The sequence below is a fragment of the Staurois parvus genome, unplaced genomic scaffold, assembly GCF_062004578.1.
Source record: "Staurois parvus isolate SC_StPar_1 unplaced genomic scaffold, SC_StPar_1.0 ptg001134l, whole genome shotgun sequence".
Taxonomy (NCBI): domain Eukaryota; kingdom Metazoa; phylum Chordata; class Amphibia; order Anura; family Ranidae; genus Staurois; species Staurois parvus.
Window position 1 is genome coordinate 3,672,443 of NW_028318930.1, and position 12,786 is coordinate 3,685,228.

Sequence of the window (12,786 nt, forward strand, 5' to 3'; positions counted from 1 at the left end):
CCATGGGAGCCACTTGAACGTTTTATCGCTCCCAAAATGGGCACCCCTCTCATGGGCTTCCCGGGCAGCCTCCGGTCCCAATGACATGGGGATGACAATCTGTCTCCGGTACTGCAACTCTGACTGCAAGTATATGGTCCGATACAGGAGGCCCTGGGTAACAGTTAGCTTATCCCACTGCCTCAACAACTTTTGGCCCTCTGGAGTCAGACAAGTCCGCTCTTCTGACAGAGGCCAGATCTTGGTCCGGACCCATTCTTTCACTTTCCACAGGTCCGGGCAGCTATCCTGGACCCTCTCCCAATCAGCCATCGTCTTTCCCAGCACCACTGGCATCCCGGACGCCACCCCACTTGAATGTGCCACATCCTGGAACATGAGTAATCGACCAAGCTCAGGAGTTTCAGTATCCTCTAGCTCCTCATCGGCACTCTGAGCCAACAACCCTACAGGGATGCGGGAGAGTGCGTCAGCGTTGCCGTTCTCCCTACCTGACCGGAACTTGATGCGGTATTGGTACTTAGAGAGGCGAGCCAACCACCTCTGCTCAAGCGCACCAAGTTTGGCATTTTTCAGATGCGCTAACGGGTTGTTGTCAGTCATAATGGTCACCTCTGCACCGGTCAGGTACTCCATGAAATTTTCGGTCATGGCCCACACCAGTAGTTCCAATTTAAAGGAGCTATAGTTGTCAGGGTTGCACTCTGACTCCCTCAGAGCCCGGCTGCCATAGGCAATGACTCTCTCACGTCCATCCTGGACTTGGGATAACACAGCCCCCAGACCATGTAGACTTCCGTCAGTGTACAACAGGAATGGGGTGTCGAACCGCGCATAAGCCAGAATCGGGGCACTAATCAGCGCCCCCTTCACTGCTTCAAAGGCCCCTTGTTGCCAGGGTCCCCACTACATGGGATGATTCTTTGGGCCCCCTGCAGTGCCCCTTAATAACTCATTTAACGGGCCCACCAAACGAGCAAACTTGGGTATAAACCTCCTGTAGTAGCCGGCCAGTCCAATGAACACCCGCACCTCTCGTAGTGTACTCGGCTGGGGCCACTTCTGGACGGCCTCCACCTTGTCGGGGGTTGGCTTTACCCCCTCTTGGGTGACCAAATGTTCCAAATACTCTATCTGCTGTCGAAACAGTTGGCACTTCTTGGGCTTGATTTTGAGCCCATGGTCTCGCAGCCGTCCTAAGACCTGTCACAGTTTCTGGAGGTGATCCTCAAAAGAGGCCCCAAACACTACTACGTCGTCCAGGTATATCAATACCGACTCGAAGTTAAGATCTCCCAGACAGTGCTCCATCAACCGCTGGAATGTTCCCGGTGCATTGGACAGGCCGAATGGCATCCTGTTGAACTCATAGAGACCCATAGGTAGGATGAAGGCCGTCTTCGCTTTGTCCTTCTTGGCCATCATTACCTGCCAATACCCACTGGCCAGGTCAAGAGTCGAGAAGAACTTCGCCTGACTCAGGGCGGACAACGACTCCTCAATCCACGGAAGAGGGTAGGCATCCCGGACAGTCTGGGCATTCAGCTTCCGATAATCCACGCAGAAACAGAGACTCCCATCTTTCTTCCACACCAAGACTACTGGAGCAGCCCAAGGACTTTGACTCTTCTAGATCACCTGGTTTTCCAACATGCTGGCCACCATATCCTTCACCTCCTCGTACATTTTAGGTGGGATTTGCTGGTAACGTTCCCTGATCGTTGCAGCATTGCCGGTGGGGATTTCGTGTTCGATGGTGGAGGCACACCCGAAGTCCTTATCATGTCTCGAGAAGGCCTCCTGAAACTCCCAAAGGGTGTCTTCCAGCAACTTCTGTTGCCCTGGAGTCAGGATCTTGCAGTCCACCCCCATCCGGGCCATGATCACTCAACCGTTCCACTCTGCTGTCGGGGTCTCCCTTTGATGGACCTCTACAGCATAGGTCCAGACTGATCTCCTATCTGCCTGTAGTGTGAAGCTCCTTCATCGAGGAATATCCCCTGCGGACACATAAACTTCGGCCAGCAAGGTATTCCCAGGGACACTTAACTCACAGTCTTCAACGTTGAGGCAGCGTACAGGCACACATCCATCCTTCACAATAGCAAGGGCCCGGGCTACCAGTGGATGAGTCTGCGTTTCTTCTTGGTAAGTGGGCTCGATCAGGACCTCCAGTCCATTCAGTCGTCATCCAGCCCCAACCGGCAGCATCAATATTCGCTCATGTCGAGGCGGGATCTTCGTCGGGGTCCTCCGCGACACCCTCATGTGTCCAATGGGCCGACCGGACATGTCGCCCTTTCGCAGACTACAGCTCCTCACCATTTGCTGTAGAACCTTCTGGGTTGGCCGGTGTGTGGTGGCCCTTTGACAATACCTCGGCCCTTCTTTGGCATAAAGTTGGTGGTCTAGGTCCCTCAGCACGTTCATACCTAGTGTCACGTCCATCCCTCTCCTGGATGTATGATCCACCAGCACGACCCCCTTCTTGCCGACGTCTTGCCCACACAGCCGGACCCACATCCAGACTATTCCTCGGACGTCCATCTCTGAGTTATTGGCAGCCGTCAGCTTGATGACACTCCCGTCTTCCGGCTCCATCATATGTCCAAAGTGTCTTTCGAAGAACTCTAGAGGCATAAGGGTGCATTCTGACCCTGTATCAACTAGGCAGCGTACCTTCTGGCCTTCCAACTCGGCTTCCATAATGGGGCTGCTGGCATACAGGTCGTGTTCCTCATGCTTAGGGCTTAGCTTCTGGTGTACCGCTGCAGGACGCCCAGCTACTGTGGCGGTCAGAAGTTTAACGTCGGCTCGGATTTCATCTGTTCTGGGCACTCTCTGACCATATGGCCGTACTGTCGACAAGCACAACAGAGGGGTCCCCTTTTGACGTGCCCCCGCAGCTGAGTTATCCTGAGTGGAGTGGCGCGAGGTGATGAGGTAATTTCCGGAGACCGGGGAGATTCTGCCTTCATCTGGGACACTTCCAGTCAAAGTCCTCCTAATTCTGTCCGCAGGGCCTGGACCACATCCTTTAAGGATTCTGAGTCTTCAGATGCAGACTGACCTCTTGTAGCATGGGTACTACTCACTATTCTCGCCGCCACAGGTATGCACTCCTCCTCTCTCTCCATGGCGGCTAAGTAGATGCTGTAGAATGTCATGTTGGGCGCCATCTGGGTCATCTCTTGCAATTTGTCCTATAAGAACTTGTTGGAGAGCCCCACTATGAACTGATCTTGTAGTAACTGGTCCACCTCTCACAAAGCTCCCATGGCCTCTGGATCTCGCTGCTGTATTTCATTTAGCGTCTCCTGTAGGGCATTGGAGTACTGCATCACGTTCTCGCCCTCTTGCTGTGTTCGGTTGAAGAAGTGGCTCCGCAGTTGCACTACTTTAGCACGCCCCCTTTGGGCTCTCTCCAGCAGGGAGAATATTTTCTCTAGGGTGTCTCTCTCAGATTCGGGCCTTACCATTAGTGTCCGTCTGACGTCACCCTCTAGAGCCCCCAATGCAACCTCTGCCCGCTGCTCGGACGTCAGGTTACACATCCTAACCGCACTTCGCACTCTTTCAGTCCAGTCCTGCAACGTCATATTTTTACCGTCAAATTTTGGCAGGTGACTCAACATTGCACCCACGGGAATGTACCCTACTGATACGGGCAGGGCGGGGGCAAGCTGTATCAGCGGTGTTGGGACAACTTGGTCCTGCACCAGCGTACCCTGAGCTGGGTCCTGGACCGGTGCCATTGGCGAGGGAAGATCTTCAGCCACATTCCCATCCATAACGGTCGCTGTATCCTGCCGACTACGCCAAGTTGTAAGCCATGTACCGGGGTGGGCTCCCCAGGATACAGTAAAGTTGTGAACGAGGAAAGCAACCCCAACACCAGCTTTTGTCACAACAGAATTTTACTTAGATGTGGCAAATAAACAAAACCACAAATGCTGGAATATACAATAAATTTACATAACCCAGCCCAAAGGCTGAGACCCCTGTGCTGCACAGCACGGCACCTTCTGATGGATGAAGGTAGAAAGTGTAGTAATTTACCTACTGGCGGGCACAACTAAGCTGCCACACCTTACCTGTTATTACCCTAAAAGAACAAAAATCAGTGTATGGGTGTATGGTATGGGCTGGCCTGCGGTGCAGCACTACAGCTTACAATTTTACACAAATCTACAGTATTCCCCCTTCCATAACTGGTCCTGTAGCACGTGCCTGAGTATTCATTCTGAGCAAAATGCCAGTCTGGCTTGAGTTTGTAGGATTTTATCAGCTCTCCAATGTGAAATGTCACTTTAAGTTGTGGACTCCTTCCAATGATCAGTAACAACACTTGTGGCCTGACAAACAGAGACCCTAACTAACTATAGGCCTGTCTCAGTCCTATAGGCGCCAACACTGAAATGAGGTGCGTGCACGATCTTACCAACCCGGGTCTGCTTTGCATCCGCTGGTGATTCTGAACAGAACAATGTCTCTCCAACAGGCCTGCGATATTGCAGTGTATTGTGCGTTGTTCCTCTGCTCTCATCAGCTTCCTGGCAGAAATATCATCAGCTTCCTGGCAGCAATCTCAACAGCTTTACCCAGCTGCAGCTCTGGCGACGGAGGGATGCTCCCACACCTGGATGTCATCAGATTCTCAGCTCACACGGCCCCTTCAATCAGCATTCTCCAGAACATGGCTGCTCTCCTCTCCTTTTCCTGTTCACTCTCCAAGTGTAAAACCCCACCCCTTATTGAATATAGAAATCTCTATGCAGTCTGAGGCTGTGTTAGAAAAAACAGTGACATCTTGTGGCTAAACTGCAGAATGTCAGTCAGAACATTTTTAATTTACTTCAGTGTTCAAACAATGAAAGCTGTTTCCCCATCTCACAAGTACACATAAAATTAGGCCTGGCCTTTTTTTGGCAACACAATGCACAATTGTGTTACTGTGCATGCAGTATGCTGAAATGCAATTGCCTCTGCAAGTGCAGAATTAATTTAGAATGGATGACACCACAACACAATAATGGGGACATGCTAAAACGGTTCTGCAGTGAAGGCCAAAAACGATTGTATCTATGAGATAGAAGATGGTCTGGAATTTAATATATGTACCCCCGGCGTGACACCATTCCTGCATATGTCTGGAACAGAAGACAGAAAACTGGAGTGTACAGTTGTATCCGGTCAAACTGGGTGGTCCTGTTCTATCTCCAGTCCAAATGGGACTTTGTGTATGTCAGCTACCATGAGGATAAATCTGTAATATCACATTGAACAGCAGTAATAAGTAATAAAAAATATATATACTTTTCTTAGTTCATCATTAAAAAAGTCACACTTCACATTTTTAAACCAAATGATCTTTGAAGATGATATATAACAATTTTATTGTTATAGTGGTTCATCTAAAGAGTGGATCCTGAGGAAGAAAATGCAGTGAAACGCGTTGATCCTATACACTTATTGTGCATCTTACTGCTATGTGAATGTAACCACATGCTGATATCATCTTCAAAGATCATTTGGTTTTAAAATGTGAAGTGTGACTTTGTTTTTTAATGATGAACCAATAAAAGTTTATATATTTTCTAATACTGTTTGTGATATTACAGATTTATCCTCCTGGTGGCTGACACATACAAAGTTCCATTTTCACTGGAGATAGAACAGGACCACCCGGGTTGACCAAAAATTACTGATTTTATGAATAGCTGTCTTTCTGAAGCTGCTATGTAGAATATGGCACATTGAGGTTCACCAAAGATTTTCTGTAAAATGTTTCCTCTAAAGCCTAGTACATACAATGAGAAAATCAGACCAAAGATCCTCCAATTTTCCATGAAAGTGCATATCATTATGTAGCTGGAATGGTGTTGACATGAAAGAAAATTCTCGGCCAATAAAAGTGAATGTAGGCAAACATAGCTATGTACTAGCATAGTAGAATAGGAAGTGTGGTTGTTCCATGCTTCTGATCATGCGCATTTTTTTCTATTTAATTATTTCCCTCAAATTACTGTACACAAAAAGTAGCCGATAAAAATATTCTAGCTTGTCTCCTGAAAAGTCTAACGATCAGATAGTCAGCCAATTGTTCCTCATACGGGAATGTTCATACAGTTTTCTTATCGTGTGTACGGGCCATCAGGGTAGAGGAGATAACACTGGTCTAGGACACTAAGGACACTAAGGACACTTATACTGATTCCAGCTAAATCAGGAAGATGTTTGCAAGGTTATTTCATTCCTAAGTTATAACTGCCCTTCTTTTGTATTTCGCACTCTGTGCTATGTGAAGTTCTAGGTCTTTACATTTTCTTTCATCTCTAAGGCTGTATAAGAAATGCAGACTTACCCATTTTTTATAAGATAAACACTATTTACATCACTACGATTATCTGTTGGACTTGCAACACACGTCTCTATCCGGAGAACATATATCTTTCCATCAGCTCCTGTCACAAATATTCCCACATAGATCATTGTTCCAATAGTCACTTCATCTGCATTTTGATATGATATTGTAAATGTTGAATCTTTATAAGCAGCCATGGTAACGGGATACATTCCAGTTTCATTGACTCCAGACAGGTATACCGTTCTGAGAAAACAAAACACATTTTTAGGTAACAAAACAAGTAACAAGATAAATCACTATTTATTTCCTGAGAAGAAGCAATAGCCTTCAAACACCATGTCTGCCTAAAAAATCATTACATTTTAATGCATTAAAGTGTAACTAAACCCAGGACCCTGCATTCACTATATCTGGTCTCCCACAGTACACAGAACATGGAAATGCAATTATTTTAGTAAATATAAAAAGCTAAATACCTTTTATCATCAGCAGTCTTGTAACTTCTATCAGTGTTCAGCAGAGCACTAGTTAAATCTTGAGGGGGAATTTTCATTGTGCTCTGTCCTATGAGGTTGCATGCCCCCTCACCCTCTGTCTGGACAGTACTGATTGGCCCTGTGCTGATCACATGCAAAAAAACTCTCTAGCAATACACACCAAACTGAGCAAGTGCAGAGTGTTTCCTAGAGCTCTGTACTATCATCAGATGGATTGGGGACAGTAGAAGCAGGGGAAGATCAGAGAAGACAGGATCAAACAGCCTTTTTACACATTGTGGAGGATTAACTCCCTTAGATTCCACAGTGAGTATAAACAGCATGCTTTAATGTATATACAGACTGATTTTACTGTTGTGGGTTTAATAACACTTTAAAAAAAAGCAACTGCACTGTTAATTACACGAAAACCACGGGTACACTGCGCTGTGGCCAAACCACAGTGCGGAAGTGTGCAGCTGTAGTAAATGATCTGGTTTAAAAGTATGTAGTGTGTTTTGTGCTTTTTTATATATATATATATATATATAAATATATATATACACACTTTAGATATGTATAAAGACCACTTATATATACTATGTACTGTAAATATATTATATATATATTAAAAATATATATATATGTATATATGTATATATATATATATATATATATATATATATCATGTGTAGTAGGTGTATTACACAGTATATTTCAAGTTTAGGTGTAAAAACTGGTATTTATGCACATAACCAGATGTGTGTCCTCCCAAAAAACAGCCTTAAAATGTAAGTTCACATTTACAGAAAAAATTAAAAGGTAAACTAACACCCTACACCCTCCCCCCTTCCCTGGTTCACGCTGCACTGACCTCTGTGGGTGATTCAGTTTCACCATCAATGGAGGCCGCTGCAGCGATCTGGGGGTTGGAAAAATGCGCTGTTCTTCCTCTTCTTACCTAGAGACGCATCAAAGGGGTCCTGAATGGCCAATGCAGTCACATGACAGTGCTGACCAATCAAAACCTCTCTGATCCGTCCCAGCATCTCTAGGGAAAAAAGAGGAACGGCACAATTTCAAATCCCAGGAATGCTGCACTGGGCTGGGTGTTTGACTTTCAGCATCTGCTTTGATTATCTTTTGGCTTTCAGTTATGGTCATGTCTATGCTTTCCTTTGATCCTACACTACGAGTGTCCAAGCCCCCTAACCCAGCCAACAGTCTTCTGCTGATTATGACACATCATTTTCTGATTGTATTATCCCAAGCCAGGGAGTAAGTGCTGACCCTGGGTGATGCATGAACAAAGATGACATTCTGGAGAGAAAAGCAGATGAAAGCATTGTCAGGGAGAGAACTGTGATCCCTGTGATGGATAATACACTCACCGGCCACTTTATTAGCTACTGCCAAGAAATTCTCCCCCCACACCATTACACCACCACCACCAGCCTGAACTGTTGATACAAGGCAGGATGGATCCATGCTTTCATGTTGTTTATGCCAAATTCTGACCCTACCATCTGACTGTCACAGCAACCAGTCTGCCCATGCTCCTCTGACCTCTGACATCAACAAGGCATTTTCATCCACACAACTGCCGCTCACAGGATATTTTCCCTTTTTTTGACCATTCTCTGTAAACCCTAGAGATGGTTGTGCATTAAAATCCCAGTAGATCAGCAGTTTTCGAAATACTCAGACAAGCCCATCTGGCACCAACAACCATGCCACGTTCAAAGTCACTTAAATCCCCTTTCTTCCCCATTCTAAAGCTTGGTTTGAACTTCAGCAAGTCGTATTCACCACATCTAGATACCTAAATGCATGGAGTTGCTGCCATGTGATTGGCTGATTAGCAATTTGTGTTACCAAGCAATTGAACAGGTGTACCTAATAAAGTGGCGGGTGAGTGTAAATCCCTTAGTGTATTATATTTACCATACCTCCCAACTTTCTGAGATGGGAACGAGGGACACCTATTAGCAAAAGTTTGTAGACATAGGATACACCCCCTGCTATGCCCCCATTAAAGGAGAATGATTGGTTAAACCCACAGGTCATTTTTTTTTACCACTACTATTCCATTATATTGGATTTTGAAATATACAAATTCACCAACTTAGAAATTGGATGAATGGTTTTACACTGTACAACACTCTTTGATAGATAGATAGTGAATTTTATATACAACTATATAGATCAGGCCAAAATGAGGGACAAATGAGGAGGAAGGAGGGGTAAAAGAACTTCTTCCAAATCAGAGACAGTCCCTCAAAATCAAGGACAGTTGGGAGCTATGCATTTACTGATTACTTAGCATGCACTTGAACATAATAAAAAAAAAATCTAAGGCTAGGCCTGTACTAACACCATATAGTACAAAATATCATGCTCCTGGATCCACAAAAATCTAAGCCATATACAGTATAAATAGTATTCATGTTAAAATGTTATAAATATCATAAACCCATTAATGGAAATGAGAGGTTAATGAAGGAAAACGAAACATTATGTTAGTGTCTTTACATAAGCAAAATACTTATATAGTTAGTGTGATATTATTTCTTACTGATAGGTTATATTTCCAGGCAGTTTCAGACTTGTTATCATATCCCGATTATATACACAGGTAAAGTTAAAACTGAGATTATTGAATCTGATGATTTCTGTATCCAGGACTCCAATGTAAATGGTGTTGGAAATATTGACATAGGATTCATCGTACTGTGGAAAGAAGGGAATACCATCAATGTGTTGTAAGCAAACAGAAACAAGTTAGACCTTTAACTTCATACATTTGTTCTGTCAAATAATTAGCAATGAAAAACAGCTTTGAAATATAGAGGGGTCACTTCACTCTGCCTAATGGAAATGAAGCCTGTCAATCGTTGAGTCCAACAATCAAAAGACTTCCCCTAGCAAAAACTGGAAAGTCTTCTGCCTTGCATGGACCTGTTGGGGGGGGGGGGGGGGGAGGAGGTTTGTGATGAGTCTATGTAGCACCCAGTGGCCTCAAAGATAAGATCTTCATGAATCATAGATTGGTAAGTGAAAAGATTAGACCTGGTTCACACCAATGCAGTTTGTGTTTTGTCCATTTTGCAGTGCTTTTTGCTGTGGTTTTGATGCGTTTTGCATTTTTTGGGGGGACAACTTGTTGCTGAGCAGATTAAAAGTGCAAAACGCGTCAAAATACACACTACATGCGTTTTTTGCAGCGTCTCCATTGAAGTCTATTGAACCAAAAATGCTACATTTTGCATTTAAAAAAGTCCCTGACACTTTCCAAAAATGCAGCGGCTCAAAAAAGCATAAATGTGACTATGGTGTGTTACTGCAAAAAGCACTAAAAAACGCATTGGAGTGAACCAGGTCTCAAGGAGCTTTCTGGGGGAGAGGGGATCCGCATTTTAGGGATAAATGTACTAAAAGTAGAGATATCCCTTAAATCTTACCACTAGCCCAATTCCCTTTATAGAATGAGGAAGAGGTAAGATTTCTCTCAGTGACCCCATTGAAATATCTTTTCTCACTTCTTAGCACTGTGATGCCCACAAAAGAAATCTCTCCAACAAGGACATAGGCAGCAAAAAAAAAAACTTACAGGGTCCCTAACTGTTCCCTGTTTTATTTTGAGACGTGGTTCACACCTATGCAGATTTTTTTCACACGCATTCTTGATGTGTCTTTAGTGTGTTTTAGATGCGTTTTGCGATTTTGGGAGGTGTCTGTTGTCTTGCAGGAGAAACCAGCAGAAATGCATCAAAAATGCAAGAACTGCGTTTTTGCTGCATTTTTGCTGCATTTCCACTGAAGTCTATGGAATCAAAAATGCAACAGCTGCAGAAAAAAAAAGTCCCTGATCCTTTCCAAAAAACACACCAGTAGAAAATGTACAGATGTGAACGTAACCCATAGGAAACCATGTTAAGTGGACTATAGTGCATTTCTGCAAAACTGAAAACACTGAAAAATGCCGGCCTAAAGGAACGTTCACACTGAAATGCCATAGGGAAACCCATGTTTCATGTTTGTTTCCCACGCCACATTCAAAATGCATTCTGCTGTGAGTGTCAGCATAATCCTAATGACATCCCAAACGCAGTGCGCTTACCTGCACCAAATGGGATGGTGTTGCAGTGTTATGTGATTCAGTGCAGTGCGTTTTTGAAAAGTGGTACATGCATTACTTTTGGTGTGATCCAGTGTAAGTTCAGTCCATTCAAATGAATGAGCTGAAAATCACACCACACTGAGTCACAGAGGAATGGCACAGGAACACAGACCGAGGCCCTGTGTGAATCAGGTGTGAACTGGCCCTAAATGAAATGAAACGTTTTAGCTGGAGTTAGCATTTTGCTTCAGATTTTCCTGAAAAGATAGCAAAAAGCCCAAGAGTGACGTTTTCCATATATTTCCTGTTGTAAACAATACACACAAGCCGAAAGAGCTGCTAAAATGAATGAATGAATCAATCAATAGTATGTTACCGTCAATGTGTTTCCACACCAAGTGGATGATGCTTGGGCCATAAAAGATGTCACTTTGATGCCATTGACCTTGTCATTAATATAGTAATTGCAGTCCTCTGATGGATCCCTCACATGAACTGTGGAAGGGTCGTAACCAAGTGTTTCTAGCTCACATTGCTTCATTGTGACTGTTATTGCATTGTTTTCACAGAGAACCGTAGGGTGAAAATCATTACGTGCTGGGAAAATTCAACAAATGAGTACATATAAATAAATCAGTGGACAATGCATACAAGAACTGTTCTTTTACACATGTACATTGATCCACTCCTCTTACTATTTGTTACTGCTTACAGACACTTTTAGCCATATGGCCCAGTTCCCTAACAAACAAGAAACAGAAAGAATTCCTAAAGCTCAACATTTTAAAGTGTTACTAAACCTAGGACCCTGCATTCACTATATCTGGTCTCCCACAGTACACAGAACATGGAAATGCAATTATTTTAGTAAATATAAACTTAAATACTGTACCTTTTCTCATCAGCAATATAGCAGCACTGGTTAAAGCTTGTAGAAGGAGGTTACATTCTCCTCTGACTGTCCTATAAGTGTGCACAACCCCTGACCCTCTGTCTGGACAGTACTGATTGGCCCTGTGCTGATCACATGCACTCTCCCAAGAAAAAAAACTATCTAGCAATACACACCAAACTGAGCATGTGGAGTGTTTCCTAGAGCTCAGTACTATCAGCAAAAGTATTGGGGACCATAGAAGAAGGGGACGATCAGGGAAGACAGGATCAAACAACCAATTTACACAATATGGGGGATTAACCCCTTAGGTTCCACAGTGAGTATAACAAGCATGCTTTACTGCATATATAGATTAATTTTACTGTTGTGAGTTTAGTAACACTTTAAAGAGTCGACGGTGGAGTCTGGAAGAGAGATATTGAGAGCTGATCCCTTGTTATTTATTACTGTAATTCAGTCAAGCTGTAAAAGCAGTAATAAATACAGAGATCGTTTACCTTTTTTAGTATAGAAAAAATGATTAAACAAGCAATGTAATATCCGAATATAATCCAAATTCTTAAGGGAACTACAGCCAGAAATGTGTCATTAGGACTATTTTGATTTCCTCAATATCTGTCTCAAAAATATCATATAAAACTAATTTGGACACAGTGTTTCATGACTTAATAATTGTCAGTCAAAGTATCACAGTGCTCAATGTGGAAAAATTGTCTGGTAATAAAGAAGGTGAAACATGCCGGTCCCGAACACAAATGGCTTGTTAATTTGTGTATTTTACATCTGCATGGAGTTTGGCTTTAAACTGGATACAAACCCAATTACTAAAATGCCATGTGATTTCAAAAGTAATTTGTAATACTCTCATATTTTCCGCTTTCATTAACATAACATTTGGTGTTCCTGCCATAAAAGTCCTGGTTCAGGC

The 12,786-nt window shown here is 43.6% G+C and overlaps 1 protein-coding gene across 1 annotated transcript in view; it reads right to left on the bottom strand.

Moving 5' to 3' along the window:
* Positions 1-12,786, bottom strand: part of LOC149439327 (uromodulin-like) — a 39,567-nt gene that overhangs the window by 13,919 nt on the left and 12,862 nt on the right. Inside the window, exons 5-7 of the mRNA XM_089659208.1 lie at positions 11,340-11,560; positions 9,419-9,573; positions 6,365-6,610 (exon numbers count right to left, since the gene is read on the bottom strand). Of these exons, the coding sequence (XP_089515334.1) occupies positions 6,365-6,610; positions 9,419-9,573; positions 11,340-11,560 (622 nt within the window). The remainder of the gene's footprint in view (positions 1-6,364; positions 6,611-9,418; positions 9,574-11,339; positions 11,561-12,786) is intronic.